General features: G+C 50.0%; 2 protein-coding genes and 1 long non-coding RNA gene across 4 annotated transcripts in view; 2 read left to right on the top strand and 1 right to left on the bottom strand.

Annotated features, from left to right (window-relative positions):
* The window catches only part of TOP1 (DNA topoisomerase I), a 94,928-nt gene extending 91,541 nt beyond the window's left edge, over window positions 1-3,387 (top strand). Inside the window, exons 19-21 of the mRNA XM_049650789.1 lie at window positions 616-710; window positions 938-1,087; window positions 2,086-3,387. Of these exons, the coding sequence (XP_049506746.1) occupies window positions 616-710; window positions 938-1,087; window positions 2,086-2,188 (348 nt within the window). The 3' untranslated portion in view covers window positions 2,189-3,387. The remainder of the gene's footprint in view (window positions 1-615; window positions 711-937; window positions 1,088-2,085) is intronic.
* Window positions 3,388-4,346: 959 nt separating this feature from the next.
* On the bottom strand, window positions 4,347-13,460 carry LOC125936600 (uncharacterized). Its single transcript, XR_007462067.1, has 5 exons — window positions 12,509-13,460; window positions 11,978-12,149; window positions 10,578-10,709; window positions 10,004-10,131; window positions 4,347-4,645 (listed from the first exon to the last, which is right to left on the bottom strand). It is a non-coding gene; the product is annotated as an uncharacterized LOC125936600 (long non-coding RNA).
* A 283-nt stretch (window positions 13,461-13,743) lies between these two features.
* PLCG1 (phospholipase C gamma 1) overlaps window positions 13,744-26,615 on the top strand; it is a 36,865-nt gene continuing 23,993 nt past the window's right edge. For both annotated transcript variants that reach the window (XM_049650780.1, XM_049650779.1), the window contains exon 1: window positions 13,744-14,116. In XM_049650780.1, coding sequence (XP_049506737.1) covers window positions 13,900-14,116 — 217 coding nt within the window. In that variant the 5' untranslated portion in view covers window positions 13,744-13,899. The remainder of the gene's footprint in view (window positions 14,117-26,615) is intronic.

Genomic DNA, 26,615 nt, shown 5'->3' with positions numbered 1-26,615 from the left:
TGGCTGAGCTGTTTAGCTTCCTGGGTTCCCTTGGGTATTCTCTCCAGTGCATCCTTTTTTCCTGAGAAGCTGGCAGCTCCTTCCCAGAGTGCTGGCAGAATCTGAGGAATGAGCTGGGTTCAGTAGATGCAAGGATCCTGTCTCAGCTTCATAAAGAGTTATCTCCTGCAGTATTTGTAGAAGGAATGCTATAACCTGACACAGGATCCATTTAGTAAACAGTTTTCGTCTGTAGCCCTCCTCCCAGGTGTCTAAAACTAAAGCGTTACGTGATCGAAAGATTGGCACCCACATTCCCAGTCCTGGCAGGTTCTGTAACCTGAGCTTTTGCATTAAGGGGACAGGCCCTGGGTCACTGCCTATAGAAGGATCACTGCTTTCTTGAAGGGGCACTGAAGAACATAAATGACGAAATAGCATTTGCATTCAGCAGTCACTGTGCACCTAATCTGTGCCTTCATGAAGCCACCCTGGGAGAGGGGGCAGGTTTATGTGGCATGCCACTGACATAGGCAGCCTGCCTGGTGGAGACAGCTTCTAGGTTTCATGTCTGATGGAGCTCTTTTCTCTCCGGGCTGATTTTATTTTTAAACCTTACTGTTCTTCCCCACCTAGATTGATGCCAAGAAGGAACAACTAGCAGATGCCCGGAGAGACTTGAAAAGTGCTAAGGCTGATGCCAAGGTCCTAAAGGATGCAAAGACCAAGAAGTATGTACCTGGTTGTTATGCAGAGCTGGGGACTGGTTGAGAGAAAAGCAGGGGTAATATCAGAGGCCCAGGGGCCCCAGCTTTTCTAGAGTTTCTGAGTTGTATCTTTTGGAAATCTCGATGTATTTAGGGTTTTCCTGCTTTTGCTGCCCCTGCATGGCCGGGTGGGGTTGCAGTGTTTTTGTCCAGAAGCTAGGCCTGGTTCTTGATGACTTCCATTCTTCCAGGGTGGTAGAGTCAAAGAAGAAGGCTGTGCAAAGACTGGAGGAGCAGTTAATGAAGCTCGAAGTTCAGGCCACAGACCGAGAAGAAAATAAACAAATTGCTTTGGGAACCTCCAAACTCAATTATCTGGACCCAAGGATTACAGTAGCTTGGTAAGTAATCTTTGGGCCCTTCTTGGGTTCCTGCTGCTGGCTTGAGAATGTAGTGGAGGGTTCAAGAGCACTGTTGGCCTTCCCATGCCATCCCTTCACCTCATACTTGGAAGTCCTTTGGGAAATCCTTGCCTTTCTACTATGCACACTGCAACTGCACTAGAACATCTTCAGTGACCCTAAATGGTCAGTAATGCTGTTATACTGCCTTGGAGCGTGTTTTTGTCTGTTTTTAAAAGGCAGTTGCAGCCTCTACCCCTATGGAACTTTAGGACAAGAATAAGAACTCTTGGCCCTTATTAAAGGAAAAATCTAAAAGGAGCCCATCTATCTACACTTGAACAAAACTTTTCGATAAATTTTTTTTACAAGTAAAGGAAGAAAGGAACAAGCGGAAAAAAAAAAAAGACTGCAGATCTGAGCAATGTACAGAAAGAGTTAGAGGGAGCTTATAACAAAGATAAATTCTCTATTGCTTGTGTCCCCTTTTAACCCCACACAGTCATAAAATGACATCCAAAATAAGTGAGTTTTATTTATTTATATTTTGGAAGATGCTTATTAATTAATGTGCATTTTTCTGAGCCTGACCTGCTCCTATGGGTCAGGGGTTCCACCCGGCTCTTGTACCCTTTTTGCTCTTTTGCCCTGTTGGGTGCTAGAGGTTGAGTTAGATTGAGGGGCAGTATGCATTGTGGTTGAGAGCATGGACACCAGAGCCAGACAGCTTGGGTTCACTTTTTAGCTCCATCTCACTAGCTGCATGACAAGGTAAGCAAATTACTCAACTCCCTGCATTAGGTTTTTTTCATTAGTACATCTGTAGTAGCATCTACTTTAGAGGTCACGAGCACATGATACTGTTAGAATATGTTTGGCATGTTCTTAAAATTCATTCTCAGCAGATGGACACGAAGCAAGCATATTCAGGTCCCTGCCCTGAGTCTGGGCTGTCGCTCCCTGAGACACTAATCCCCCTTTTTCTCCTTTGTGTACAGGTGCAAGAAGTGGGGGGTCCCAATTGAGAAAATTTACAACAAAACCCAGCGGGAGAAGTTTGCGTGGGCCATCGACATGGCTGATGAGGACTACGAGTTCTAGCCAGTCTCGAGGGGCGGGCAGGGTTCTGTGAAAAGGAACAGTGTGGTTTGGGGAAGGTGGATAAACTGTGAGCCTTGCTTACCCTCACAGCTGAGGGAGAGAGGCAGCGAGTCTTAACAAACGAACATCTTTGCGAAAAGATAAACCTGGAGATATTATAAGGGAGAGCTGAGCCAGTTGTCCTATGGACAACTTATTTAAAAATATTTCAGATATCAAAATTCTAGCTGTATGATTTGTTTTGAATTTTGTTTTTATTTTCAAGAGAGCAAGTGGATGGGAATTTGTCAGAGTTCTGCCAGGCAAATTCACTGTTTCACTGAAGCATTTGGATTCTCTTAGCTACTGTATACGAAGTCCGATTATATTGGTGCGTTTTTACAGTTAGGGTTTTGCAATAACTTCTATATTTTAATAGAAATGAATTCCTAAACGCCCTCCCCCCTCCCCCATTTCAGGAATTTAAAATTAAGTAGAACAAAAACCCAGCGCACCTGTTAGTGAGAATTGTCACTATCTATTGTCATGGGAATCAATTTTCATTAAACTTGAAGCAGTCGTGACATCGGCAGTGTTTTGGTTCAGACACCTATTCACAGAAAAGCATGATGGGAAAATATTTCCTGACTTGAGTGTTCCTTTTTAAATGTGAATTTTTATTTCTTTTTAATTATTTTAAAATATTTAAACCTTTTTCTTGATCTTAAAGATCGTGTAGATTGGGGTTGGGGAGGGATGAGGGGGTGAGTGAGTCTAAGGATAATGAAATAATCAGTGACTGAAACCATTTTCCCATCATTCTTTGTTCTGAGCATTCTCTGTACCCTTCAGATGTCCATCTTTTTCATTTTAAACCCAATCTTTCACTTGAAAGATTTTATTGTGTAAAAAGTTCCACAAGTCAATAATTTAGAGGAAAATGAGTATTTGGTCCAAAAAAAGGAAAAATAATCAAGAATTTAGGGCTTTTATTTTTTCTTTTGTAATTGTGTAAAAAATGGAAAAAAAACCATAAAAAGCAGAATTTTAATGTGAAGACATTTTTTGCTATAATCATTAGTTTTAGAAGCATTGTTAGTTTAGCGTGTGTGCAGAGTCCATTTCCCACATCTTTCCTCAAGTATCTTCTATTTTTATCATGAATTCCCTTTTAATCAACTGTAGGTTATTTAAAATAAATTCCTACAACTTAACGGAAACCTAGTGTCTGCCTCTTTGTTACACAAGGTTCCCGACCTGACTGGGGCAAAGTTGGGGTGGGGGGGCGTTGGTGCGAGAGGGCAGGGCTCAGCTCTGTGTGGGATGTGCTCTCATTGCTCAGCTCGGCACTGGAGGCTCCCTCCCCAGGGGTTGGGTGGGGCCTGGAAGGGGCTGCACCTGTCTTGCTGCCTTGGGTGTGGGTCAGAGGGGAGCCAAAGTCCATATCCTAAGATAAAAGCGGGCCCAGGAAGTAAGGGAGGGTGCAAGAACTGAATTTGGAGCCCAGGGTAGGTATTGTTTATTGAGCAAGATAAAGTGAATGTATTTGGGAGACAGGCTTTCTGAGCATATTGGCCAGAAGCAGTAGGGAGCTTGTCTGGGTAAGCTTACAGTCAGGATGGCAGGAATTAAGGGTCCTAAGCCAGTTAGGACACTGGATCCCAGAGACCCAGCTGTAGGCTTCTCCTCGTGTTGATTGGTTAATTGAAAAAGCGTGGTCTGTGGCCACTCCCCAGGGCTCCTGTATCCACATTTGTAGGGTCCCTAAAAAATTGTTCCTTTCTTTATACTAGGTTACTGTTAAGTCTGGAATTTAGGGTGAAGAGCGAACTTTCCTGGCCAAATGGAGCAGGAAGATCAGTGGTCAGAATTGGCCACTTAGCCCTGGGCCCTCTAGCTTGCTAGCATGCACAGGTATATTCTGGGAGGAGAGCCATCTCCTGGATGGTCTCTCCGCTCCCTGGGGCTGGGTGCTGGGCTGGTGTTGGCCCACTGCAGAGAACCCTGGAGGTCCTCCTTGGCAGCCTGCATTTCATCGGTCAGTGAGGGAGGTAGCATTCACCCCAAGAATAAAGGAGGTTATATACCATCAGTGCTTTGGAGCAGATTACAACCACGTATTTTTTTTAATCGTGTGGTGTAGAGGTAGCTAAAGCATTGAACATAAGAAATGGCAACAGAGGCTCTTACAACACCTGATCAGTACACTGTACTTTATGGCTTGGGGGTGAGTGATGAGAACGTGGGCCCAAGGTTTGGGACTGGAGCAGGACCTGCCACAACCAGGGTACAAATCTTAGTCCATAACTAGGGATTAGGGACAGGAGGCCTCACAGGCATGATTTTACTCATGGGCAGCAGCAGCTCGTGCCTACCTTTCCCAGCAGGGATCTTCCTACAGGTCTTCTGAGGGCAGGTGCATGGCAACTAAATCCTGGTCAAGAACGATTGTGAAGGGCTCCCTCAGTGGTGGCAGGCCTGGGAGAGCAAACCAGAGTATGGGAAACTGAACTGTCCAGTGGGGATGAGGGAAGAGGCTGGACAGGTAGGTGAGGGCCAGATGTGAAAGGCCCTGAGAAATACTTGAGCCTGGAGTCAGGAGAGAATTTGCCTCACTTATTCCTCCAGTAGATTTGGTTCCCTCCTCACACTTCTGGCCTTGTCCAGGAGCAGAGGCCTGATGTGTAAGGTCCGGAAAAGCCCCTCCTGTCAGGGTACTCTGGAATGCTCAAGTCCAGCTGTAGGCAAAGCGGAACGCAAGCCAGGTATCTGGGTGCTTGCTTGCTGCTCAGCAGCTCCTCCATCCATCAAATCCACCCTGGACTTATGTCACGTTTGAAAGAAAAAAGGAAGCTCCCGGCTCCCAGCCATCTCCCTCTCCCTCACCATCTCTCTCTCCATTTCACATATGAGTGCCTGGAGCCAGTCATCCACACCACCGGATCATTCCCCACCCACTGTAACCAGCTTCTGTCCCACCTTGCCCCCAATTCCTCCCTCCATTCCGACCACAACCGCCAACAAGTGAGTGACCGATAGATGGGCTTGTACCGTGTATCTTAAGCTTTTTGTGGCTCTGGGCATGTGACCATTCTTTGATTTAGTAGCCCTACTGAAATATATTTTACATACCATAAACATCCACCTGTTTCAAGTGTAACATTTTTATCTACTGAAGGTTATGGCTGTCACCATAAGTCAGTTTTAGCATATTCTCCTCCAGTAAGATCCCTCGTGCCCATTTAAGAGTTAATCCCCACTCCCACCTCCAGCCTCCACTAAATCTACTTGCACTATACCTTTGTCTTTTTGTGGACATCACACACACAAATGGAATTGTACAATACGTGCCCACTCCCCTCTTCGAGCACTTCTCTTTGGCTTCCACAATGGCACCCTCTCCTGGTTTTACTCCAGTCTCCGCCAGTCTGCTGCATCTTGGTTACCCCCCCCCCCCCCCCCCCAGGCCTGGCTGCTGTGACTGTCTCCTTGGCCTGGCCAATTTCATTTGCATGTGAGGGTGATGACTCCCAGACCTCTGTCTCCAGCCTAGACCCCTTTCCTGAGCTCCAGACCCATGGTGGAGCTGCGGGCCAGGTCCCCAGGCTATTAGATCTACCAATTTCTGGAACTCGGCTCAGTACCAACTACACGGCCACTGGGCTGTTTCACATCTCACCGAAAGGCACCTCCATCCACTCTGCCCCCTCAACCAGAGTCTAGTGGAGCCACCATCCTTCACTCCTTTCTCTCACCTCCACACCTGGTAAATTACCAACTGAAATCCCCTCCTAAATACACCAAACATAGGTAGTTCCCCCTCAGAAAACTTAAAAAAAAAAAACATGTATTCTGAGAAAAGAGTTTACTTATTACATTTTGGTCTTTACAGAATCCCTCATATAATGGGATGCTCTCAACTTGTTTTGAACCAAAAAGCGCTTTTTGGAGAAAACACATTACCCTGAAATGACCTCAGTCAAGCTAGTTTTGGACGATTACAAGTAGTCCCCTGACAAAATCAGTAAACAAAGAGGCAAAGAAATTTACCACAGACTTAGTAATTATTTCTCACAATCCCAAGTATTATGTATAAACAAGCCTCTCAAAGGTCACTTTAATAGCAATACGGTATTGATTTTTTTTTAGGTTTGGTAGAGATCATATATATATATTTTTGAAACAGTTTCAGAAAACCACTGAAATACATGTAACAGAATTAAGATTTGTGTCAATATGGAAGGGGTTGGTTAGTGGGTGGAGTTTGACATGAAACAAGAGTGGCCATCAGTTCATAATTGAAGGTGGCTGATAGGCACAAGGAAGCTCACTATACTGTCCTGTCTACACTTAGATCCATTTGAAATTTTCCATAAAAGTTAAGTAGTTATGCAGTAATATATACCCCTGGGAGAAATGAAACCTGTTTTAATGTTATATATGAAAGATAATGATGCTCAGATTGAAATTTCTAGTAATAGCATAACATACTGACCCGAAAAGTACTCTCTCTGCAACAACATGAATGAGTCTCGAAAACATGCTGAACAGAGACCAAGGGTACATACTCCTTGATTCCAAGTATGTGAAATTCCAGAATGGGCACCACTACTCTAGTGATGGAAAGTAGGTTAGTGACTGCCAGATGGGGGCAGCGGAGATGGACTACAAAGAGGCACCAAGAAACTTCAGCGTGATGGAAATGTTCCAGATCTTGATTAGGTGGAGGTTACAGGAGGGCATCCGTTCGTCAAATCTCACCAAACTTTACACTTAAAAAAATGGATGCGTTTTTTAGTATGTAAGTTATTCCTCAATAAAGCTGATTTTTCAAAAATGCTCTCAACTCGAGAAGGCAGTGAAGGTGATAGGCTTTCAGAAACTATATTAGATGAGTCAAAAGTGGCCCTAATGGTGAACCTTACATAGAAATCAAGGATTCATAAAGAGTTTGAACATAAATTTATTACTGGACAGGCAAGAGTGGGAAAAATCAATATTCATACATCAATATACTATTTTAAATAATACATGATTTAAAATACTATGTGTGTGTATACACACACACACATATATATACATACATATATGTATATATACATACATATATATATGTATGTGTGTGTATATATATACACACACACACACACACACACAGGGGCGCCTGGGTGGCTCAGTAGGTTAATTGTCCAACTTGATTTCAACTGAGGTCATGATCTCGCAGTATATGAGTTCAAACCCCATGTCAAGCTCCACACTGATAGTGCAGAGCCTGCTTAGGACTCTCTTCCTTCCTGCTCCTCCCCCTCCTCTTTCTTAAACTGTTATATTGGGCATTTGAATCATGCATCTCTAAGAAGGTTTATATTTTAGCTGCAAAAAAACACAAAATATCTGGAGTGCCCTTATTGCATAAACAAGTTGATCGCCTTATATTTGGAGCTGCCATATCTTCAGGCATATATGTTATCTCTCACTTTGCTCTACCCCCACACCCACCAACAAGTGTCCCTTCTCAGTGCTCCAAGGGCCCTTACCACACTGAATTGTCATCTATTGACAAATGTCTGTTGGCATTTCTTTACCCACAACTAGAGTAAGAACTTGGTCTGATTCATCTCTGCTGTCTTACTGCTATAGAGGAGCGTCAGGAGTGTCTGTTAAAGAAAGGAAGAGAAAGTGGAAAAACAGAGGTCAGCCTGGGCCATGGCTGGCAAGGGCCCTCCCCTTCTCTTCAGAGAAGCAGTTATGGTTTCCCTGCCACCTCTCTGAAAAATCCATATCTGGAGCCCGGCTCTCCTGCCTCAACATCTGGGACCTACTTCAGGAGCCCTTCAGCGAAGGGGAAGCAGAATCTGCAGTGAAAGCCAAGTCTTGGGTAGGCCTGGTTTTACCTGGAGTGATAGAAAACAGGAGGCTCTTGGGGCTGGGAGTCCATCCCAGGTACAGAGGGAAGCAGAAGAACATAACCTAAGAAGTGTGAGATCCAATGACTAAGTTGGAGCCATAGATGGATATTGGGGCCAGAGGTCAAGAGCCTGAAAAGCAGTTGTGGGGTGGAGCTCAGGGTGCATTGAGGTGAGTATGGAGTACCAGCTATGTACTGAGGTACAGGTTACAGAGTCAGAGACGGGCTGATCAGACACCTAACATGAGAAACTACCAAGCAAAAATTTTCAAGAAAAAGGATAAAGTTTTATTTGAGGAAACAAGATTGCAAGTCTATAACTCTGCCTACTCTCAATTGTGGAAGGGCTTCACTGAGCTATAGAAGGTATATTATATCTTCTATATTCATGCAAAGTCATTACAAGGAACAAATGAAAACTGCATCAGCATTTGCTATCGATCTGCTGGGAACATTCTACACTATATCAGTCAAGTGTCCAATTGAGAAACTTCTTTCATAATTTTTTTTTTAATGTTTATTTTTGAGAGAGGGAGAGAGAGGGGGAGAGAGAGAGAGAGAGAGAGAGAGCGAGCAGGCAAGGGGCAGAGAGAGGGACACACAGAATCTGAAGCAGGCTCCAGGCTCTGAGCTGTCAGCACAGAGACCAATGTGGGGCTGGAACCCATGAATCACGAGATCATGACCTGAGCCGAAATTGGACTTCACCAACTGAGCCACCCAGGCACCCCAAGAAACTTCTTTTAGAATTTAACCCCAAGAAAATTTTTCTCCGTCAGGGAATGTTACCAGAATAAAAAGTTTTTGCTTTGCCTACCAGGAAGCTCAGCCACATTCAATTCTCAGTAACAGCAGTCACGTTAACCCATACTAACCATATTATATTCCTCCTTCTAATGGCACATTCCATTTCTACAGTGCAATATTTTTGTCCTTTGTTTTAAATACTCTAAACTTTTTTAAAGGACTGGAAAGGAATACATTTGAGGTAGGCATAGCGATGTGCCACTCAGATTCTCCTTCAGGGAAGCACTCGTTGCCCCAACTGCTGGAGGATCTCTCAGCTCTCAAAGATCACCTCAGCTGCAGAGAGCCATGTGACTGAGGCTGTGCTCTTCCCAGGGCTGACTGAAGTGGGGCTATGAAGGCCCAGCCATTTCAAGCCAGCACCAGACAAAACAGCTCCCTGGAGGTTGGCTGCGGCTGTCATCAGGCCTGCATCACAGCTGAACTTCTCCCTGTGCCCTGTCCTGTTTCCTTCTCTCCTTTCCACAGTGTTGGTCTCAAGAGCACTCCCTAACAAACATTCTGCACACTAATCTCTGCCCCAGAGTCTGCTTCCAAAGAACCTAACCTGTGACATCATTTAACCAACTATATAGATGGTCCCTGATTTATGACAGTCTGACTTACAATTTTTCATCTTAATGATGGTGCAAAAGCGATATACATTCAGTAGAAACCGTATTTTGGATTTTGATCTTTTCCTGGCTAGCCATCCGCAGTATGCTCCTCTCGCATGATGCTGGGCAGTGGCTACGACTCCCAGTCAGCTGTGTGATCAAGGTCAACAACCACTCTGCACCTGCACAACCATTCTATTTTTCACTTTCACTACAGTATTCAGTAAATTACAGGAACCATTCAACACTTTAGTATAGGACAGGCTTTGTGTTAGATGATTTTGCCCAACTGTGGGCCTGTGTAAGTGTTCTGAGCACATTTAAGGTAGGCTAGACCAAACTATGATATTCTGGAGGTTAGGCACAGTAAATGCATTTTTGGCTTACTGTATTTTCAACTTACGATGGTTTCATTGGGCTGTAACCCCATTGTAAGTCAAGGAATATCTATAACTAAAAATAAAAAACACATCAGGTAGGGGTATTAAGGAAAAGGGTGAGAACACACAACAAAATAGTTCATACCTACATGAGAGGCAACATAGCATTGACTCCGCAGCCAGGATGCCTGGGTTTGAATCCCCTCTCTGCCACCTCTCAGTTCTATGTCCATAAACATGTCTCTTAATCTCTCTGTGCCTCAGTTTTTTCATCTGTAAATTAGAGATAATAAGAGTACTTATCTCATAATGCTATAATAAGTGAGCCAATGTGGGTAAAGCAGTTATAGAGGACTTACTATATGCCAAGCGCTGCTCTAATTGTTTCGATAAAGAAACACCTATCAGATCAGGCCCACAGAGCCAGAAGGGCATCAAGCCGGGACTCTTACCCAGAATCCAGGCACAGGGATGGTGGAGACCTGGGCATGTTGAAGCATGAGTGCTGACACAAATAGGCCTAAGCAGGGCTAGCCTGGGTGATGTCAGGGCGTGTGCCTTGTGTGGGTTCTGGGCTGCTCCCTCCAAGCCAACACAGCTGCATGCCTTGCCAGTAACACCCACGTACCCATATATATGCTGAGCTGGGGGAAGCCCAAACCAACCACACCCTCTGCATGCCCTGCTTTTCCTGAGTCTCTTTGGGTGGAGGGAGGTACCTGAGGCTTGGGATGCTGGTTCAGAAGTCCCAGGAGGAAATGGGGCCTTGTTTTCTGATTAAGGGCCTGGCAGCAGGCTGAAAACTTGAGCTCCTGTTGACAGAGATTTCTGGAGCCCCTGGGGGCCTGGCCCTGGAGGCAAAAGCAAAAGCAAGGAAGCATGGTCTGTGTTGGGAAGCTCTTGGAAAATGGAGAAACAGATTTTAAAAGTATATCACAGCCTTCAGGCTGCCCAGGTCAGTACAAGGAGGAGGGGGGCAGGAGTACTTAGGAGGGAGCGTCCTGGACATATGGACAAGATCAGATAAGCAGGGAGAGGCCCCATCCAGTCTCTGCCTATCTTCCTGGCTTCATCACCTCCCATGCTCCCCCTCACTTAGTAAACTCAAGCCTTCTTTCTATTCCTACACTCTTTAAGTTCTTTCTGGCCTCGGGGCCTTTATATATGATGTTACATCCACCTGATAAGTACTTTCCTCCAACCCACCCCTAATAATTCACCTGGCCATCTACTCACATCCTGTAGGCCTATGCTGAGTCCTAGCAACGCCTTCCATTTCTACCAAGAGAGATCTAAAGTACGTGTTCCTTGTGTTTTATCTCCTAACCCTATGTGCTCTTTCTCCCTACCCGCCATCACCACTGTCCCTACATAACACCGTTTCTCTGTTTAATGTCTGAATTCCTGGAAGGCTGGTGCTGAATTTCTCTTTTTCTTCCAACACATGGCACCAAGGCCCAGCACATGGAAGCTCAGGAGGAACACTACTTTAAGCCCAAGTCAGCCCAAGCCATACTCTAGGAGCACTCACGTTCTGTGAAGTTCCCTGTGCTCAGGACCAACCATGGCCAGAGCCTCCCCTCATCTGTACTGACTGGCCAGCTAGCCTCTGTGCCCACTGACTGCTGACCACCAGGACCCACTAAGGCTCCCTTGTGAAGCAGAAAATGTATTAAGTCAGACAGACCTAGGTTCAAATTCCCATTTGTTTCTTACGTGGCCTTGGGGCAAGTTGTAGAACTTACCTGAATCTCAGTTTCCTCATCAGTAAACTGGAGACAATAATCCCTGATTAGAGGGTGATTATGAGGATCAGGTGTAACCACAAGTGTAAGCCTAAGCCGGGTGAGTACCAGGTCAACTTTAGTGCCCTCCCTCCCACTTTAAAGGGTGGGCACTAGGTGGCAGTCCATCTCAGTCACTACACCTCCCTTCAAGTGGCAGAAGCCTGTAAGAGTCTCAACTTCATGCTGGATTCTCAGCTTCTTAGGAGCCACACTTGAGGGAATTAAAACACAAACCCACACAAGTTACCACTGCACCAAGACAAAGTCAGAGGCAGCCCCAGGCACTAGTCACCACTCAGCTGGGTAGGTTGTCTGAGCACACATATACTCACAAATTCCAGAAGCCTGGATCTTTCTCTGGCACCAGCTGGGTGCTCTGCTGGGCCTCTCGCCTCTGAAGTTGTCCTGCTCTGCCTGACTCAACATCTGTCAGATGGGCTCCACTGTGACCACAGGTGTCTTCAGTTTGTCTGTGACAGGGGTGTCCACATTGCAGGGGCAAGTCTAGGGAAATGGTTTCCGGAAGATGGAGTGTGAATTATTCAAATAACCACTTAAAGGCCTTGTGGCTGGAGAATGGAGAGTGAAGAGGAGGTGGGGAGAGATGAAGTGGGAGAGAAAGAAAGGGGCCAGACCACACAGGACCAGCTGGGACAGTGGTGAGTGTGAATTTTACATGCAATGGGAAGTCATGGAGGGTTTGAAGCCAAAGGTAGGGGATCACAATTTAAATTTCTTTTTAAAGACTGAAGCATGAAGAATAGACGCAGACCAGACCAAGGAGGGTAAATAGTCTGGATGAGAAAAGACAGATGTTGGGTTTGTGGGAGGAGTGGAGATATTCCGTGGTAAACAGGCCTTACAAGATTGCTGGGTGGTGGAGGCCGACTGAGGGCTCAAGGATACCTCCAAGGGTCTTGGCCCAAGCATCTTAGAAGAATTGGGGCCATGTTCTGAGAAAGTAACGACAGCAGGAAGAGCAGTTTGAAGAGGGACGTGGAGCCGGCAGTTGGATGCTTGGGAGATACAGATTTGGCGCTATGGGTGCCCTGGGTCTGGGGGTGAAGCCATGGAGAAGGTCAGGTCGTCTTAGGAACTGGTTCAGGACCCAGCCCAGAGGAAGAAAAATTTCTGGGGCTGAAAGGCAGCGACCTGAAAGGAAGGAGGAAAACGCGGGGAGTTAGTCTGGGATAACCAAAGCTCCGGAGAGCGTTTGCAAGGGCGCGTGGAGGCAGAGCGCGAGGTGGGGCGGGCAGTGGCTGATGAGTGGAGGGCGCCGAGGTTTAGGCCACTGGGGGCCACGGGTCTAAAGGCCCTACAGGGGACGCCCAGGACTGGGGGGCTTCTCCAAAAGACCGGACTGTCAAAAGCCACACTGGCCGCAGGGGCGGGGCGGACGAGTCTCGGCAGTCGCAGGAGCGGCCTGCGGGCCAGCCCTGCGCGGCCGAAGGGGAGGGGCGGGACAAGCCTTCTGTCCGTCAGAAACCGTCGGCCAATCAGCAGGCGGCTCCGCCCCCGCCCCGCCCCGGAGAGGGCGCGCAGAGGACCCGCCTCCGCTGCCGCCGCCGCCGCCGCCGCCGCCGCTGCTGCCGCCGCCGCGGGTGTGAGGCGGCCCGGCCCGGCCTGGCTGGCTCCCTCCGCCGGGCAGCCCGCCCAGGTAACCGGGTTTGGCCGGCGGTCCTGGGGGCGCTCTGCACCCTCACCTCTTCTTCCGGCCGCTGTGCGGGTAGTGCTTAGGGAGCAGGGTTGAGGACACGGCTGCAGCTGGGCCTGTGCGGGACAGTGGGCTGGGCAGCCGCCTTTGCGTGTGCGACTGACTGACGGGCCGGCGCGGGGCTGCCGCGCGTGACGGGGCCGACGGGGGCAGTGTGAGGAAGCTTTGCGGGACGGAAGGACGAGCTGGTTGAGCACGCGCAGCGCGCGCGCTCCCGCCGCCGTTGCTCCCCGCGCCCCCGCCCGGGGCCTGTCTGGGGGTCGCGGGGCGCAGGCGCGGCAGGCGGGCGGAGGGTCCTTTCCACGGGCGCGCGGGCGCCTTTGTTCCCGGCGCGCGGGCCAGGGCGGAGCTTGCAGGGCCGCCCCGCCCCCCGCTCAGGCTCCGCCCCGTCTCCGCCCGCAGGAGCAGCCGCCGGGGCCCGCTCGCCGGCCGCCTCAGCCAGAGCCGCCTGCTCCCGCCGGCCGGGCCTGCGCCGCCGCCGCCTCCTCCGCCGCCGCCCCCTTCCCCCTCCCCCTCCCCACCACCCCCAGTGCCGGAGCCATGGCGGGCGCCGCGTCCCCCTGCGCCAATGGCTGCGGGCCCGGCGCGCCCTCGGACGCCGAGGTGCTGCACCTCTGCCGCAGCCTCGAGGTGGGCACCGTCATGACTTTGTTCTACTCCAAGAAGTCGCAGCGGCCGGAGCGGAAGACCTTCCAGGTCAAGCTGGAGACGCGGCAGATCACGTGGAGCCGTGGCGCCGACAAGATCGAGGGGGCCAGTAAGTGCGCCCCCCCTTCCCGGGGCCCGCTGCGCGCGGGGGCCGCGGGGGTCCGCGCCCGGCTCTTGCGCGCGCCGCGGCCCGCGGCTGGAGTGACTTGGATAAACTTTCGGGCCCTCCCCACACCCTCCGGTCCCCGCCCCCGCCTCGGCCCGGGTGGTCACTGGGGGCGGGGGGCATCCGGGTCCTCAGTCACCTGACAGGACACCCCCTCCCCCAGCCCGGGGTGGGGGGCGGGGGGAAGTGTTCCAAGCGCTTGGCCCAGAGGCCTAAAAATCCTAGTGGGTCTAAGATCGGCGGGGCAGGGGTCTGGTTCTTCCTAGCTCGGGAGTGGTGTTGGCCAAGGCGAGGGAAGCCAAGGCAGCGTCAGCCCACCCAGCCCCAGAACCTGGGGCCAGACCAGACGGTCACCGCCCACCACCTTTTTTTCCCAAAAGACAGTCTTGGTGAAACTTTCTGGGCCCCAGGCTGGGCTCCATTTGCAAAGGAACCTTTGGGTTCCCTAAGTAGAAGTTAGGCAGATGTTAGGGTAGGGTTGGTTTTGGATCAGAGCCAGCTCTACTCATCTCTCTTGGGGAGGGTGGAAGGTGGTCCTGTTTGGTTTGGAAAAGCCTGAGAGAAGGCAGTGGCTTTTTTCCCCTGTTGCTGCTTTTGTCCTGAAGCTGAATTTCAGAGGTCTGCGTGGGTGGGCAGTCACCCAAAGCCAGGGCAAGGACTCTTGGTAAAGGGGCCAGGCTCCTCTTGCCCTTAGAAGCACGTTCTCAAGAGGTTGGCCCAGAAAGGCCAACCTCAGTGCCTTGGAGTCAGGTACTTTTTTCAAGAGCGTGCAGCCAGTTTGGGGTCTAGCCCTTTGTGTACTGCGTCCTGTATTCCATGGCTGCAGAGAGCCGGGAGCGGCTACTTTTGGTTTCCTGCCTCTTTGCCTTCTCAGGACTGAGCTTGGCTGCTTTGGGGCAGGTCTCAGTTGGGAGGAGGGAGTTAGGGGATTTTGAAAAACCCCACAGGTCTTTCAGTGTTATTCCACTTAGCGCCATGCCTATGCTGTGGCCGGATGGGCGCCCAGCTCTACCCTCCATTCCCCCACCTCCAAGTGTGAGAGATAGTGCTGCTACCCTAGGTTGTAGGTTGCTTCCTGCAAGGACCCTCCCCCGCAGAGACTGGTGTTAGAACCAGGTCCATGTGGAGGAGGGGGGTCAGGAAGTGACACCCCCACAGGAACGTCCTACAGACCTCCTTGGGTATGGTGTACATGTGTGTAGATGGGTGAGGAGATTGGGAGGAAGGAAAGTCTTGTGGTGAGGCAGCCATCCTCAGCTACAAACTCCAGATCTGATGCAGCTGCTGAACTTAGAAATGGCAGCTGCCTTCCTCTGTGCCTCCATCAGCCCTGTCAGCCATCAAGAGAAAATTTTAGTGATTTGAGAGACTGGATTCCAAAGTAGAGGAAGGACAGATACTACAGGGAGCTGAGATAGACTCCAGGCACAGCCCCTTCCTTGCTTTCATGGTGCTCCCTCTGCTCTGCTGAATTGGTGGCACTGGCTGGAGGTTCCTCGATAGAGATTTCCTGGGTAACTAACACTTCAAACCATGTGTGTGACCAGCAGGGGTAAGTGCAGCACACTGGTTGAAGGCAAGGCTGGATTTGAAGCCTGTATATTCATTGTGTTTCCCTTAGCCAATTGTTTATCTACTCTCAGCTTAGTTTTCTTATCTGTAAAACGGGAGTGGTAATATACCCACCTTATATGGTTGCTCTGGGGATTAAATAGGAAAATTGATGTAAAACATCTCACAGTGCTTGACACACTGTAAACGTTTAATAAGTGTGAGCTGGTTTTAATAATAACGATAGCATTAATAGACTGTGACTGTCCTCCTCAACCCTGGACTGGAAATGTTGAGGGAGGTGGAGCGTGGCTTTAGGAGAGGGTGAGAGTATAGGAAGGGAGGAGGATGGGGACCAAGTTCACATTTCACTTAGATCACTACCCGGAAAAAGGGAGGAAATGGTTTTGTTTTGCTTCAGCTCTTCTCCTCACCCACCCACCTGTCGTATAGAACAGCACATGACAGAGTAAAACTTACGGAGTAAATCTATGGAGATTTGCACATCTGACTCCTGGGTGTGACTTTCTTATTTGTAAGATGGGGCCTGAACAGAAGGGAGGGGTGTGAAGAGGGAAGAATCCAGTCCATGGTGTCTCCGGTCTTTGGGGGCTGGTGGCAGGAATGCACAGGACCCACGGCCCCAGCCCCCAAGGGTAGATAAGCTAGAGAAATACAGATTCAGTGATCTTATCAGCTGGGAGCATAGGCAAAGACTATAGAAGGAGTCTAGGCCCTTTGATTTTGGAGGCCCAGGTTGAAGAAGTCTGAGTAAAAATGCTAGTAGATGCTTGTGTAGAGTTCACATTTTGTAAATGGAGCCGCTTGCTGAAGCTGCCCCACTTCTGCCCATTCATGGGGGTACCTTGTTGGTGAGTTCTGCTCCCTGCAGCCCCCTCTGCAGGCTTTGAGGAAGTTTGGGCTGCCAGCTGTGATCCCTGCCACCTGGCCTTTTCCTGCTGACTCTGCCAGGGTTCCGTATAGTGCTTGTAGCCTGGCCAAGGAGAGAGGCACTTCTCATACCCTCAGGGTGTCTGTGGACCTGAAGGAGGGATGCTGTGGTTCAGTGAAAATGCACACCGCTCATGCATCAGACCTCATTCTGACCCAACTCCATGCTCTCTCACTTTGCCACTCATGAAATGGGACCTGGCACTTGCTGGTTTCTAAGGTGATAGTTTGGCTAAAAAGAGGGGTGGGGAAGTGCTTTGGTGTCTGTTGTCATGGTGATGTGACAGGAACCAGGTTGATGTTTGGTTTTTTATGTTGCAGATACTGACATAAATGAATACAAAGCAATTATAGACTTCCTGCTGAGTGCTACAGAGACTTTTCATCATATTTTCTTGGCTAATCTTCACAAGGGTCCTGGGTATGTGTGTGTGTCTGGAGTCCTATCCCATTTTACAGATGAGGAAATGGAAATATAGGGAGTGAATTGTGCCATGGAGTGATAGTCCTAGTTTGTGACAGCCTCACTTAGACCCAGCTCTCCAGTCATTGACTGACTGGCCGGCCATCCCAAGAGGACTCAGCCCCAGGGTTGTGCTGACAGTGGGCCTCAGGCTCCATGTCCCAGTGGTCTCTGTTGCTCCTCTAAGGACAGATTTTCGTGCCTAGACCTGCATTACAGACAGCCTCAGCCTCTCTAGGTTCTGGCTTCACATTTTTCCTTCTGGTGCCTTTCTGGGGTGAGCTGGTTCAGTCAAGGGTCATTGTGGGCACAGTGGCCTGTGTGAAGATTCCATGGAGGGTTCTGAATGATAGCCATGCTCTTCTGTGGAACTTTTGGAGCCTCAGGCTTTCGTCTTTGATTCTTGCCTACCCTTCTAGATGCTAGGCCCCTTAGATGGTAAATGAAAACAGGTCCTTGCTCTCAGGGAAACTAAAACAGACAATGATAATTCTTAGTGGTACCTTTGATGGGAGTTGGCCGGGGTAGGGAGGGAGGGGTCAGTATGGTGGCAGAAGAGAGTAAACCGCCCAGACTAGGCAGTGAGGCTCAGAGAGGAGGTGATATTGGGACCAGTTATCTTGGGCTTGACCTCTGTGGCTGTCAGGCTGGCAAGGAGACAGACCACAAGGCCTGCTCTGATGGCTGGGCCCAAGGCACCTGTGGTGGGCAGGCTGGGTGTCATGGGGGTTTTCTTTGTGCTGGCTGATTGCTCCCAGTGGAAGATGGGCAAGAACACATGTCCGGATCTCCAGAGCTAGCCATCCCTGCCTGTGTGTTTCCTGTCTGACTGTAGTTTTTCCAGGGGAAGTCAGACCTCTTAGTGTTTCCTTAGCACCCCACGCTTGCCCTGACGTGTGGGTTTCCAGACCAGCTCTGCCAGGCCCCCTTTTTAGCTGGGGCTCTCTCTTTCCTGTGAACGTAGGAAAGGGCCTGCTTCACAGATGACTGGAGAAGCTGAGCATACCCAGCATTGGGCCCCCCCACCCCCGCAAGACCTTCAGCTGAGGAGAGCCCTAGGAGACGTGGCGGTGCGATAAGAGGAGGGGGAATGTTCTTGTGCACCTTGTAGAGTGTTTTGTACATGGCGCCCACGCTTCCCTGGGGGGACATCTTTGAGAAAAGGACAGTAATAGGTGACAAGATTCTAGGCAGAAACAAGAGTAAGGAATGGCCGTGAGCAGCCAATGGTAATTGAGCCACAGTAACTAGAGGTTTGTGGCTAGAATCAGTCATATCTGACTTTAAGACTCTGTGTGTGTGTGTGTGTGTGTGTGTGTGTGTGTGTGTGTGTACACGTACGTACGTATACGTACATACATACGTACATACATAGATGCATAGGCTTGAGTCACTGGTTAGAGATCTTGGCCACTAACCTTGTTTTGTGTAGCCTCTTAGAATGAGGAGCATTTATTCAATAAATGTTGTTTGAACAACTCCTCTTTGCCCAGTGCTAGGCACTAAAGGTGAATGACACATGGACTGTGCCATTGAGGAACTCCCACACTCTTGGAAGAGACAGAACTGGGAACATGTAATTATAACCGTGTATCCTGTGTACCATAATAAAGGTCTATACCAAGAGCTCTGTAGCGAGCTCGGCTTAGTGAGCTGGGGTTGAGAGGAGAGAGCCAGGGAACGCTTCCCAGAGGAGGTGACCGGTGAGCTGGGCCTTGACTGATTGAAGAACTTGCCTGTGCCCACGCTGAGGCACTGGGGATCCTTATGTGGGGGTCGGGTATGCATTTAGTGTGGTAGAGGTAAGGCTGGGGGTGGTGGGGAGCAGTTCCGGGACAGCCACAGGGTGCCATGCTCATAGGTTACACTCCGTCCTATAGGCCGTGCCTGTCAGTAGAGGCTGAAGCAGGGCTGTCTTGCATTTTATCTGGGGGAAGTTGAGGGAAACCAGTGGAGCTGCTGCACTTTTCAGGAGAGAGCTGATGAGCGGGGGCAAGACTTCCTTGCTGAGGCAAGGCAGGGATACAGCAGTGGTGGATGGGAGGGGGTCTGGAGGGATGAGCTAGTGGAGCATAGTAGTTTATAATTTAGCATTTGGGTTCTGAACTCATACTACTTAGGTTGTGTAACTAACTTGCTCTGTGACTTTGAGCTTGTGACTTTCTCTCTGGGGTCCTTGTCTACAAAAGAGGGTTATAGGAATAAGCTGCACTTGTCTCGTAAGGATATTGTGAACATTTGAGGAGAGTCTTCATAAAGTGTTTCACATGGAGTGTGGCACAGTGGGCGTTCTGACAAGGAGGAAGATGAGGATTAAGTTCCCCAGGAGGACCCAGTAGTGGAAGACAGCAAATGTACCTATTGTATTGAGGGTGTGGTGCCTGGCCACCAACCCCTTTGGTTTGGAGACCAGGGGGCCTACCCATTTTCTCTCTCCAAGCTCTCAGCAGCCCTCATGTTGTTAGGGCTCTTTCCTGCTGCCAGCTTTTGCAAGGCAATAGGGTAGTTGGCTGAAAGCAGCTGCCTTGGTATCATATTGACCTATTTCTGTGTGCCTAGTCCAGAGAAATACTATTTGAGCACATTGATTGGAGACCCCTGTTTTCTGGAAGTGCTTTAATGCTACCACCTGAATATAATAGGGCCTGTCTCTGCCTCTGCTGTCACTGTTCTTGTCAGTCTTTGTTAAGTCATGGCCTCTCTTCCCATTTTGTGCTTTTTCCTCTTACATGGCTTCAAAGAGGTCAGAGATGAATAAGTCAGAGGGAGGAAGTGAGGCCTAACGTCACAAAGGTCTGATATTAGGGGATAGGAGACTTTTTGCCCCCTCTCTATTTCTTTAGAACTGGAGAAGTCAGTGACAACTTTGAGGAGAGTCCTGGGAGAAATGGGGGTGACAAAGGAAGAAGGGAATGTGCTGGTGCTCCGTGTAGAGTGCTCTGTTCGGAGAAGCATGGTGCCTGTGCTTCCCTAGAGGGAACTCTTTGAGAACAATAAGGGAACAGATGACAAGACTCTAGGCAGAGCCAAGGGTGTTGAGTGGCCTTGAGCAGTTGTTGGTAATTGGGCTCCATATGACTGAAGATTTGTGGCTCAAGTCAGATTTGGGTTCAAGTCTCAGCTCTTCCTGTGACCTTGGGTAAGTTACTTTAACCTATCTGAAACTGATTTTCAGCTGTAAAAGTCACTTCCTCATAGAGTTGTATATTAGCAATAGTCAAGTGAAGTTGCATATGAGAGTAAGAGATTTTATGTGAAAGTGCTCTGCATAGCATTTGGCACTTGTGGGCACTTAATAAGTATTTGTTTACTATGCTTTCGCCTTAGTTAGCTACAGAGCTCAAGTTCTTTCCACCACCAAGCATGGCCACTGGTGGCTGTTCTGAAAGCCTGGGCTGCAGATCTGTTTCCTGCTTGTTTTCTTTGTTCCTTCCCTGAGTTTGTGCATGGAGGACTGGAGAATGAGGAAAATTGGGTATTTGAATAGTGCAGTGAGTTTATGGAGCATTTTCTTATCTGTGGTGTTGTTTATGTGCCGCCACAGCTCATGTATCGATGGAGGGCAAGAATGGTTAGCCCTCTCTCATAGATGAGAAACCAGGGCCGCCAGGGTAAGGTCACACAGCAAGTTCGTGGCAGTGCCGGGACCAGAGTGTAGGATCTCTGATTTCCACTACAGTATTCAGTTTATTTTTCCACTCTTGAGAAAATGACAAAAAGATAGACTATTCTGGAGGACCAACGTGTTTTTTAATGTGGACAGAGTGATCTGATCCACTCTGCCCTCTGGCCAGATGTGCTGTTGGACCAGCCCAGGCTTCTGGCCGAGGACAAACTGGACGTAGACCCTCCATCTAGATCATCTGCCACCTTCGTCTTGCCATGGCACCTCCAGCAGACGCTTTCCCACACTTTTGGCTGGGGGTGAATATAGCAGGTGATGTGAGGTGGGGGACAAAAAAGCCCTGCTCTGACTTGCTGTTACTGGTTCACGATGATGACTGCACCTCAGCCTCTGCAGGGAAATGAGGACCTGGGGCTCTGTGCTTGAGGTACTCTGAGAAGGGCCTCTCCTTGATGACAAGCTCAAATGCAAAGATTCACCCAGGTGTTCCTTCATTTGCCTGCCTAGCTGGTGTGTGTTAGGCCTGCTAACCTAGACGTGAGAACTGCAAACTCTGCCTTGTTCCCAGTGGTAGTAGGTCTCTAGGCCAGTGTGTTTTATCACTATAGCTACTCTGTAGCTACTCTATTAAAACAACAATAAAAAACTCCCAAACCCCAGCTTTCCTGGGCTCTTGTGACACACTGAACAAGCAAGGCAGCACCGTGCTTCCCTGGCTTTGGACTCTGGCATTTGCTGACATGCCAAGCACCATGGGGTCCAGTAATAAATGTAAAGTTCGAGGTAGGTACAGCCAGAAAGACAGAAAAAATAATTGCAGGACCTGGGGAGTGCTGTGGAGGAAAGAAACCAGAGGCTGTTCTGTCAGTCAGGAGAGGTGAGAGTGTGTTCTGATAATGAGTAACCCCAGATCTCAGTTGCAGACAACAAGTGAGGCTCATTTTTCACTTCTACTACACGTGTGTGACCATGACAAGCCACTCCACTGGTTCTCAGAGAATGGCCTCAGTGGCTCTGGGTCAGCCTCTTGGTGCAGGGCCCGAACGCTGGGCAAACCAGGCTGGAGAGGGCTTCGGAGACCAGAGGCTGGGGAGGAATTCATTTCTGTGTCTTGGCATGGGCAGTGGTGCAGGTGGCTCTGCTGTTGGGGCAGATAGACTGCCGCCCGTGTGGCCGTGCTCTCTGTAGTAAGGTGCCTTTGTGTTCAGAGTTGAGGTACCATAGCTGTGCCACTGCCTCATTGTTATCTCCCTGCTGTGCCCTCCTTGAGCTACCCCTGAACCTATGATGTTGTGGCCATAGCTTCCTGCTGTTTTCCCGGAGGTAGGGCCTCTCATTGCCTCCTCACCGATCCTCCTAGAGTCCTTTTGCTGGATATGCTGGCACCTCCACAGGGAGCCTTCAGGAGAGGGAGAGGAGGAGGAGCGGTAAAGAAGTGTGGGAAATGGGTCTTCCTTGAATACTCTGGGGTTGGGGGAAGAGGCAGTGAGAACATGGAGTTGGTTGCTTTGGAGGGGGCTGGGTTCCCAGGAGATGGGACTCTAAGAGTCTCTGCTTACCATTTTCACTTAGCTCTTAACATTCCCCCCCCACCCCCCTTGTAACACTAGTTCCTTTCGAGGTGGTGCTTGGCTAGCCTTTAAGAGGCTGCAGTGGCTGTGTGCCCAGGCACAAGTACTAGCTCTCTCCCCCACTCATCACCTCCTAGGAACCGGGCCCATCCTGGGGGAAGCAGGGAGGGCTCCTTTTTATAGCCACATGTAGGCTTTGTGTATAGGCTCTGCTGCTTCCTTCCGGGCCCTTCCCGGTGTTGGCGGGTGGCCCTGGCTTCAGTAAGACTCAGGATGCAGAATAAATGGGTGGGGCTTTCTTCTGCAGAAGACTGGCATCTCCTTTGCTGAGCCCATGCCTGGCACAGAGGACTCTGGGGGTAGCAAGCAAGTAAAGGAGGTGACTTGGTCCTTGATCCTGGGACGCTTGCAATCTAGAACATGGAGAAAACCGTGAAAGCCCAGAGCCAGCAAGAGGCAATTTGTACCTAAGGCATTATAGGCTGAACCCAAGGGTCCAGACACAATCAGCTTCCTCTGTAGCAGCCCATCTTGCCCTGGTGGAGTCCCTCCTCCTGCTGGCTGGCATGCCAGCATTGGTTAGAGAATCTGTACAAAGGCTATGCGGTGCCTGGGAGAAAGGCGTGGGCACGGTGAAGAGTGGGCGGTCTGACGGAAGCTCCAAGCCCTGGCAATGAACACTGACCAGACTGGTGAGGGGCCGGGCCACAGCAAGTTTGACCACTTGTTTGTGTGAGATCTAATTCTAACTCAGTAGGGGTGGGCCGTTCACTTTGGGGTTGGCTTCCTGTTTTCTTGGACACCTGGGGATATGGCTGAGCTGAGGGAAGTGGTTGTTTAAGGGATGGCCCCAGGTCACAGTGTCCTTGGCTTGGCCTTGTCTGTGGGGGGAGTAGGGCATTGACCACACTGGGCCTTTGGCTGTGAAGCTGTGGGTGTGTGGTGGGTAAATTCTAACCCCACAGGATTGAGTGACTTTAGCCTCAGGCCCAAGAGTGTGTGTCTGAGTTCATGGAGTGGCTAACCCTGGGAAGGAGAAGAGGAGCTGGCCACAGGTTCCAAAGGCTTGTCAGCCTGCTTGGGGGCAGAAGGTCAGCAGTGGGGGTTGGCAGTGGTAGGGCGCGGGGGGTGATAGATTCTCTGAGGCTCTGCAGACCACTTCCCCCAATTCCAGCTAATTTTCCTCCACCTGTTGGGAGGCAACTTTCCTCTTCCTACCCTAGTCACTTCCTCTACCCAAAGAAGTAGTAATTGAGTATAATGTGCCTGTTGGCCTTTCTTGGAAGCTCTCAGCATATCCACTGAGGAGGTTAGAAAGGGTAACATGTCACTTTGTCCAGGATTTACTCAGGGCCCCTTGAGACCAGCAGTGAAATACAGAGAGTATCCCCTCCAGTGACCAGAGAATGCCTGGTGCCTGAACCATTTCCACAAGGATGTCCTAGTCCCTGGCCTGAGAACTGGCCCACAGTGGGAGGATGAGACTCTGCAGGCTGGGGTGGGAGGCAGCGAGGAGCCTTTAGGGGAGGTGAGGCCAGAAGCTGTCTTAAGCGGGTAGAACTAGGAAATTAAAATCAGGAGGGGGAGGTCCCAAGGTAGCCATTCCTGTTGACCAGCCCCTAGCTGGGCTTCCTGGGGAGGCAGTGAGTTCCCGTCACCTTGGAGTGAGGTCAGAGGCTAGAAAATGCCTCAAGGCCTTGCCTGCCCAGGAAGTAAAAGGAGGACAAGAAGAGTGCCTTGGCTTGGTCTGGCATGGCCCAGAGGGAGTGTGGCCAGATGCTGAGGAGAGGCTGGCTCAAACAGGAGAGCCTAGTGGGGTGCTCAGAAGAGGGTGTCTGGGTGAGCAGGCCTTGCCTTCATGACTTCTTTCATTACTTAGTACATTTCCAACCTCCTGGTCAAGGTTGACTCTGCTGGGGGTTTAAGGGCTGGCCCCCTACCTCCCTCCCACCCCGCTTCCCCCAAGAAGGAATAGGGCTTGTGTGGTAACACGGAAAGCAAAGAGGCAGGGAGCCAGGGCTGGCAAGGAGCTCCGCAGAGGAGGCCACTGCTGTCCCCCTCCCATCTGCCCTCCCACCTCAGCCCCTGTGGTTTGGATCCCCAGTCAGAGGCCCCTGTTGTTTCTTTGGGGGAGGGAGGCCTAGATTTTTTTGTCTTCCAAGGCATTCCATTTCCTGCTAGGCCCTGGGGACTAAAAGTTGACAGGCACGATCCATGCCCTCACGGAGCTCACACTCCATTGGAGAAGACAAAACACGCATAGGATTCCTACTCATCTAGGTGCTTGGTAAACATTGTTGTGATAATAAATAAAGCTAGTAGGGCTTGTCCAAGGATTAGGTTGCAGGTGTTGGGAGAAAAGGAAGTGCTAAGAATGGTTCCAATGTTTCTAGTTCTTGTATCTGTTGGGAGGTGATGCTGTTAGCTGACCCATGAGGTGTGACAGGAGGCCTAGGTTTTGGTGAGAGAAATGTTGAAGAGTGTTTTTGGGCTTGAGGGGTTTACTTTGAGTTGTTTTTGAGGTGAGCACGTGGAAATGGCAAGTAGTAGTTGGACCGAAGGGTCTGAAGCTTAGAGGTGAGGATCGTGGTGTCTGTAAGAGGAGGAACTGAAATCTGCGCATCAATAACTGGGGAAAGGTAGAACGTTGGGAGAGGAGAGGACCTTGGCCTCAGCCTTGAGAAAGGCCAGTGTTTAATGCGGATAGGCCTGAAGCCCAAGAAGAAGGGGGAAACTCAGGAGAAGTTATGAGGGAGAAGCCAGGGGCAGAGCTCCAAGCAGGAGGCAGGCTGTGGTCAACCTTGTTGACTGCTCTGAGGGTCAGGAAAGAGGACGATGGAAAAGTGACTTAAACTCAGTGCTCTGGTTCTCCTGGTGGCCTGAACATACTAGGGGGAACAGTTCATTGGACTTTTGAGGTGCTGGACAGTTATGGGACCTGGCCCTGCTGGGCCCTCAGCTTCTTCTGTAGCTGGGGCCTGGCAGACACAAGACATCTAGAAAAAAACTTGGACAGCATCAGCCTGTGGTGGTGGCACAGGTCAGAGTTTACAGGACCTCTGCCTGGGGGGCTGACCCATGGGCTGCCTGGGGAGTTATTTAGGTCTGGATAGGAAAGTTGGAGCAAGCCCTTGTCCATAGTGCAGCTTTCCCCTGTTGTGGCATTGAAGGCCAGTGTAGGCCTGCTGTCCCTTACCCTCTTCCACGAAACTGAATGCCCACCCCCACCTCCAACATCCGAACTGCTTCAGTGATGCCTTGGCTTCCATGATCCCCTCTGCCTGACACAGACAGATCAGCCCTTCAGACCTGCCTTCTACAGAGCAGTCTGAGAAGTCCCCGAGAGCCCTGCTCACTTTCTCTGTGCTGTCAACACCACAGACATCTCCCTGTTGTTCCATCTTTGCACGACCTTACAGTTATCTGCTTCCACATCTGTTTCCGCCATCAGCCAGGGGCTTTTCTGAAGGGCAGGAACTCAAGTGCCTTATTGATCTTTGTTTACCCAGGACTCAACCCAGGCCCTGATACTGAGTAGATAGGTGTCTAATACTTGTTTGATTAGATGATGGAATGAATGAATAAGCATAATAGGCAACTGCTCAGCTCTCTCCCAGCTTTGAGTTCTCTGGGTGGGGCCTCCTTTCCTTTCCTTCCTTTGTGGCCTAGGCATGGTGTTCCCATCTCTGACATCGATGGGATTAGTCTAGCATTATAGGCAAGAGGCTGCCTGTCTGGGTGGTGTGAAAGCTATGGGCCATGCAGAGGGTCCTAGTTCTGCCATGAACCACCATGTGACCAGCATAAGACCCTTTGGAACCTCCATTTTCTCATTGCTCCAAAGAGGAGATTCATCTAGAATCTAGACTTTGGATGATTCATGTGCTGGCAAGGATCCTTTACAGCTGTAACCTGAAGCAGTTAGTACATATGGGTTCAAGGTCCCATGTAGGAGGACCCTGCAGACCTCCATCCAGCTGTCTGAATGGCCTTTTCCTGTTTATCAAGGTGGGAGAGGGCCCAGACACCGAGTCAGGCCTGGCTGCCCTTCTCGGTCAGGTGTTTGGGGAGGAGTGACTGATGAAACCCCAGCCAGAAGCAGATGCTAAACTCTGCCCTGGTACATCCTGGACTCCCAGATTCAGCCAGGGTTTCCTTGTGTACACCCTGGGAAGGGGCTGTGGCCTCTTTCCCCTGCTACTCTGGTTTGAAAGCAGCTGCTGCACAGAAATGGGAAGAGATAAGCCCCATCCTCACCTTTTCTTTGTTGAGTGACCCTGT

The sequence above is a fragment of the Panthera uncia genome (assembly GCF_023721935.1).
Source record: "Panthera uncia isolate 11264 chromosome A3 unlocalized genomic scaffold, Puncia_PCG_1.0 HiC_scaffold_11, whole genome shotgun sequence".
Classification (NCBI taxonomy): Eukaryota; Metazoa; Chordata; class Mammalia; order Carnivora; family Felidae; genus Panthera; species Panthera uncia.
The sequence above is the reverse complement of the archived record's forward strand: the minus strand, read 5'-3'. Positions and strand labels throughout refer to the sequence as shown.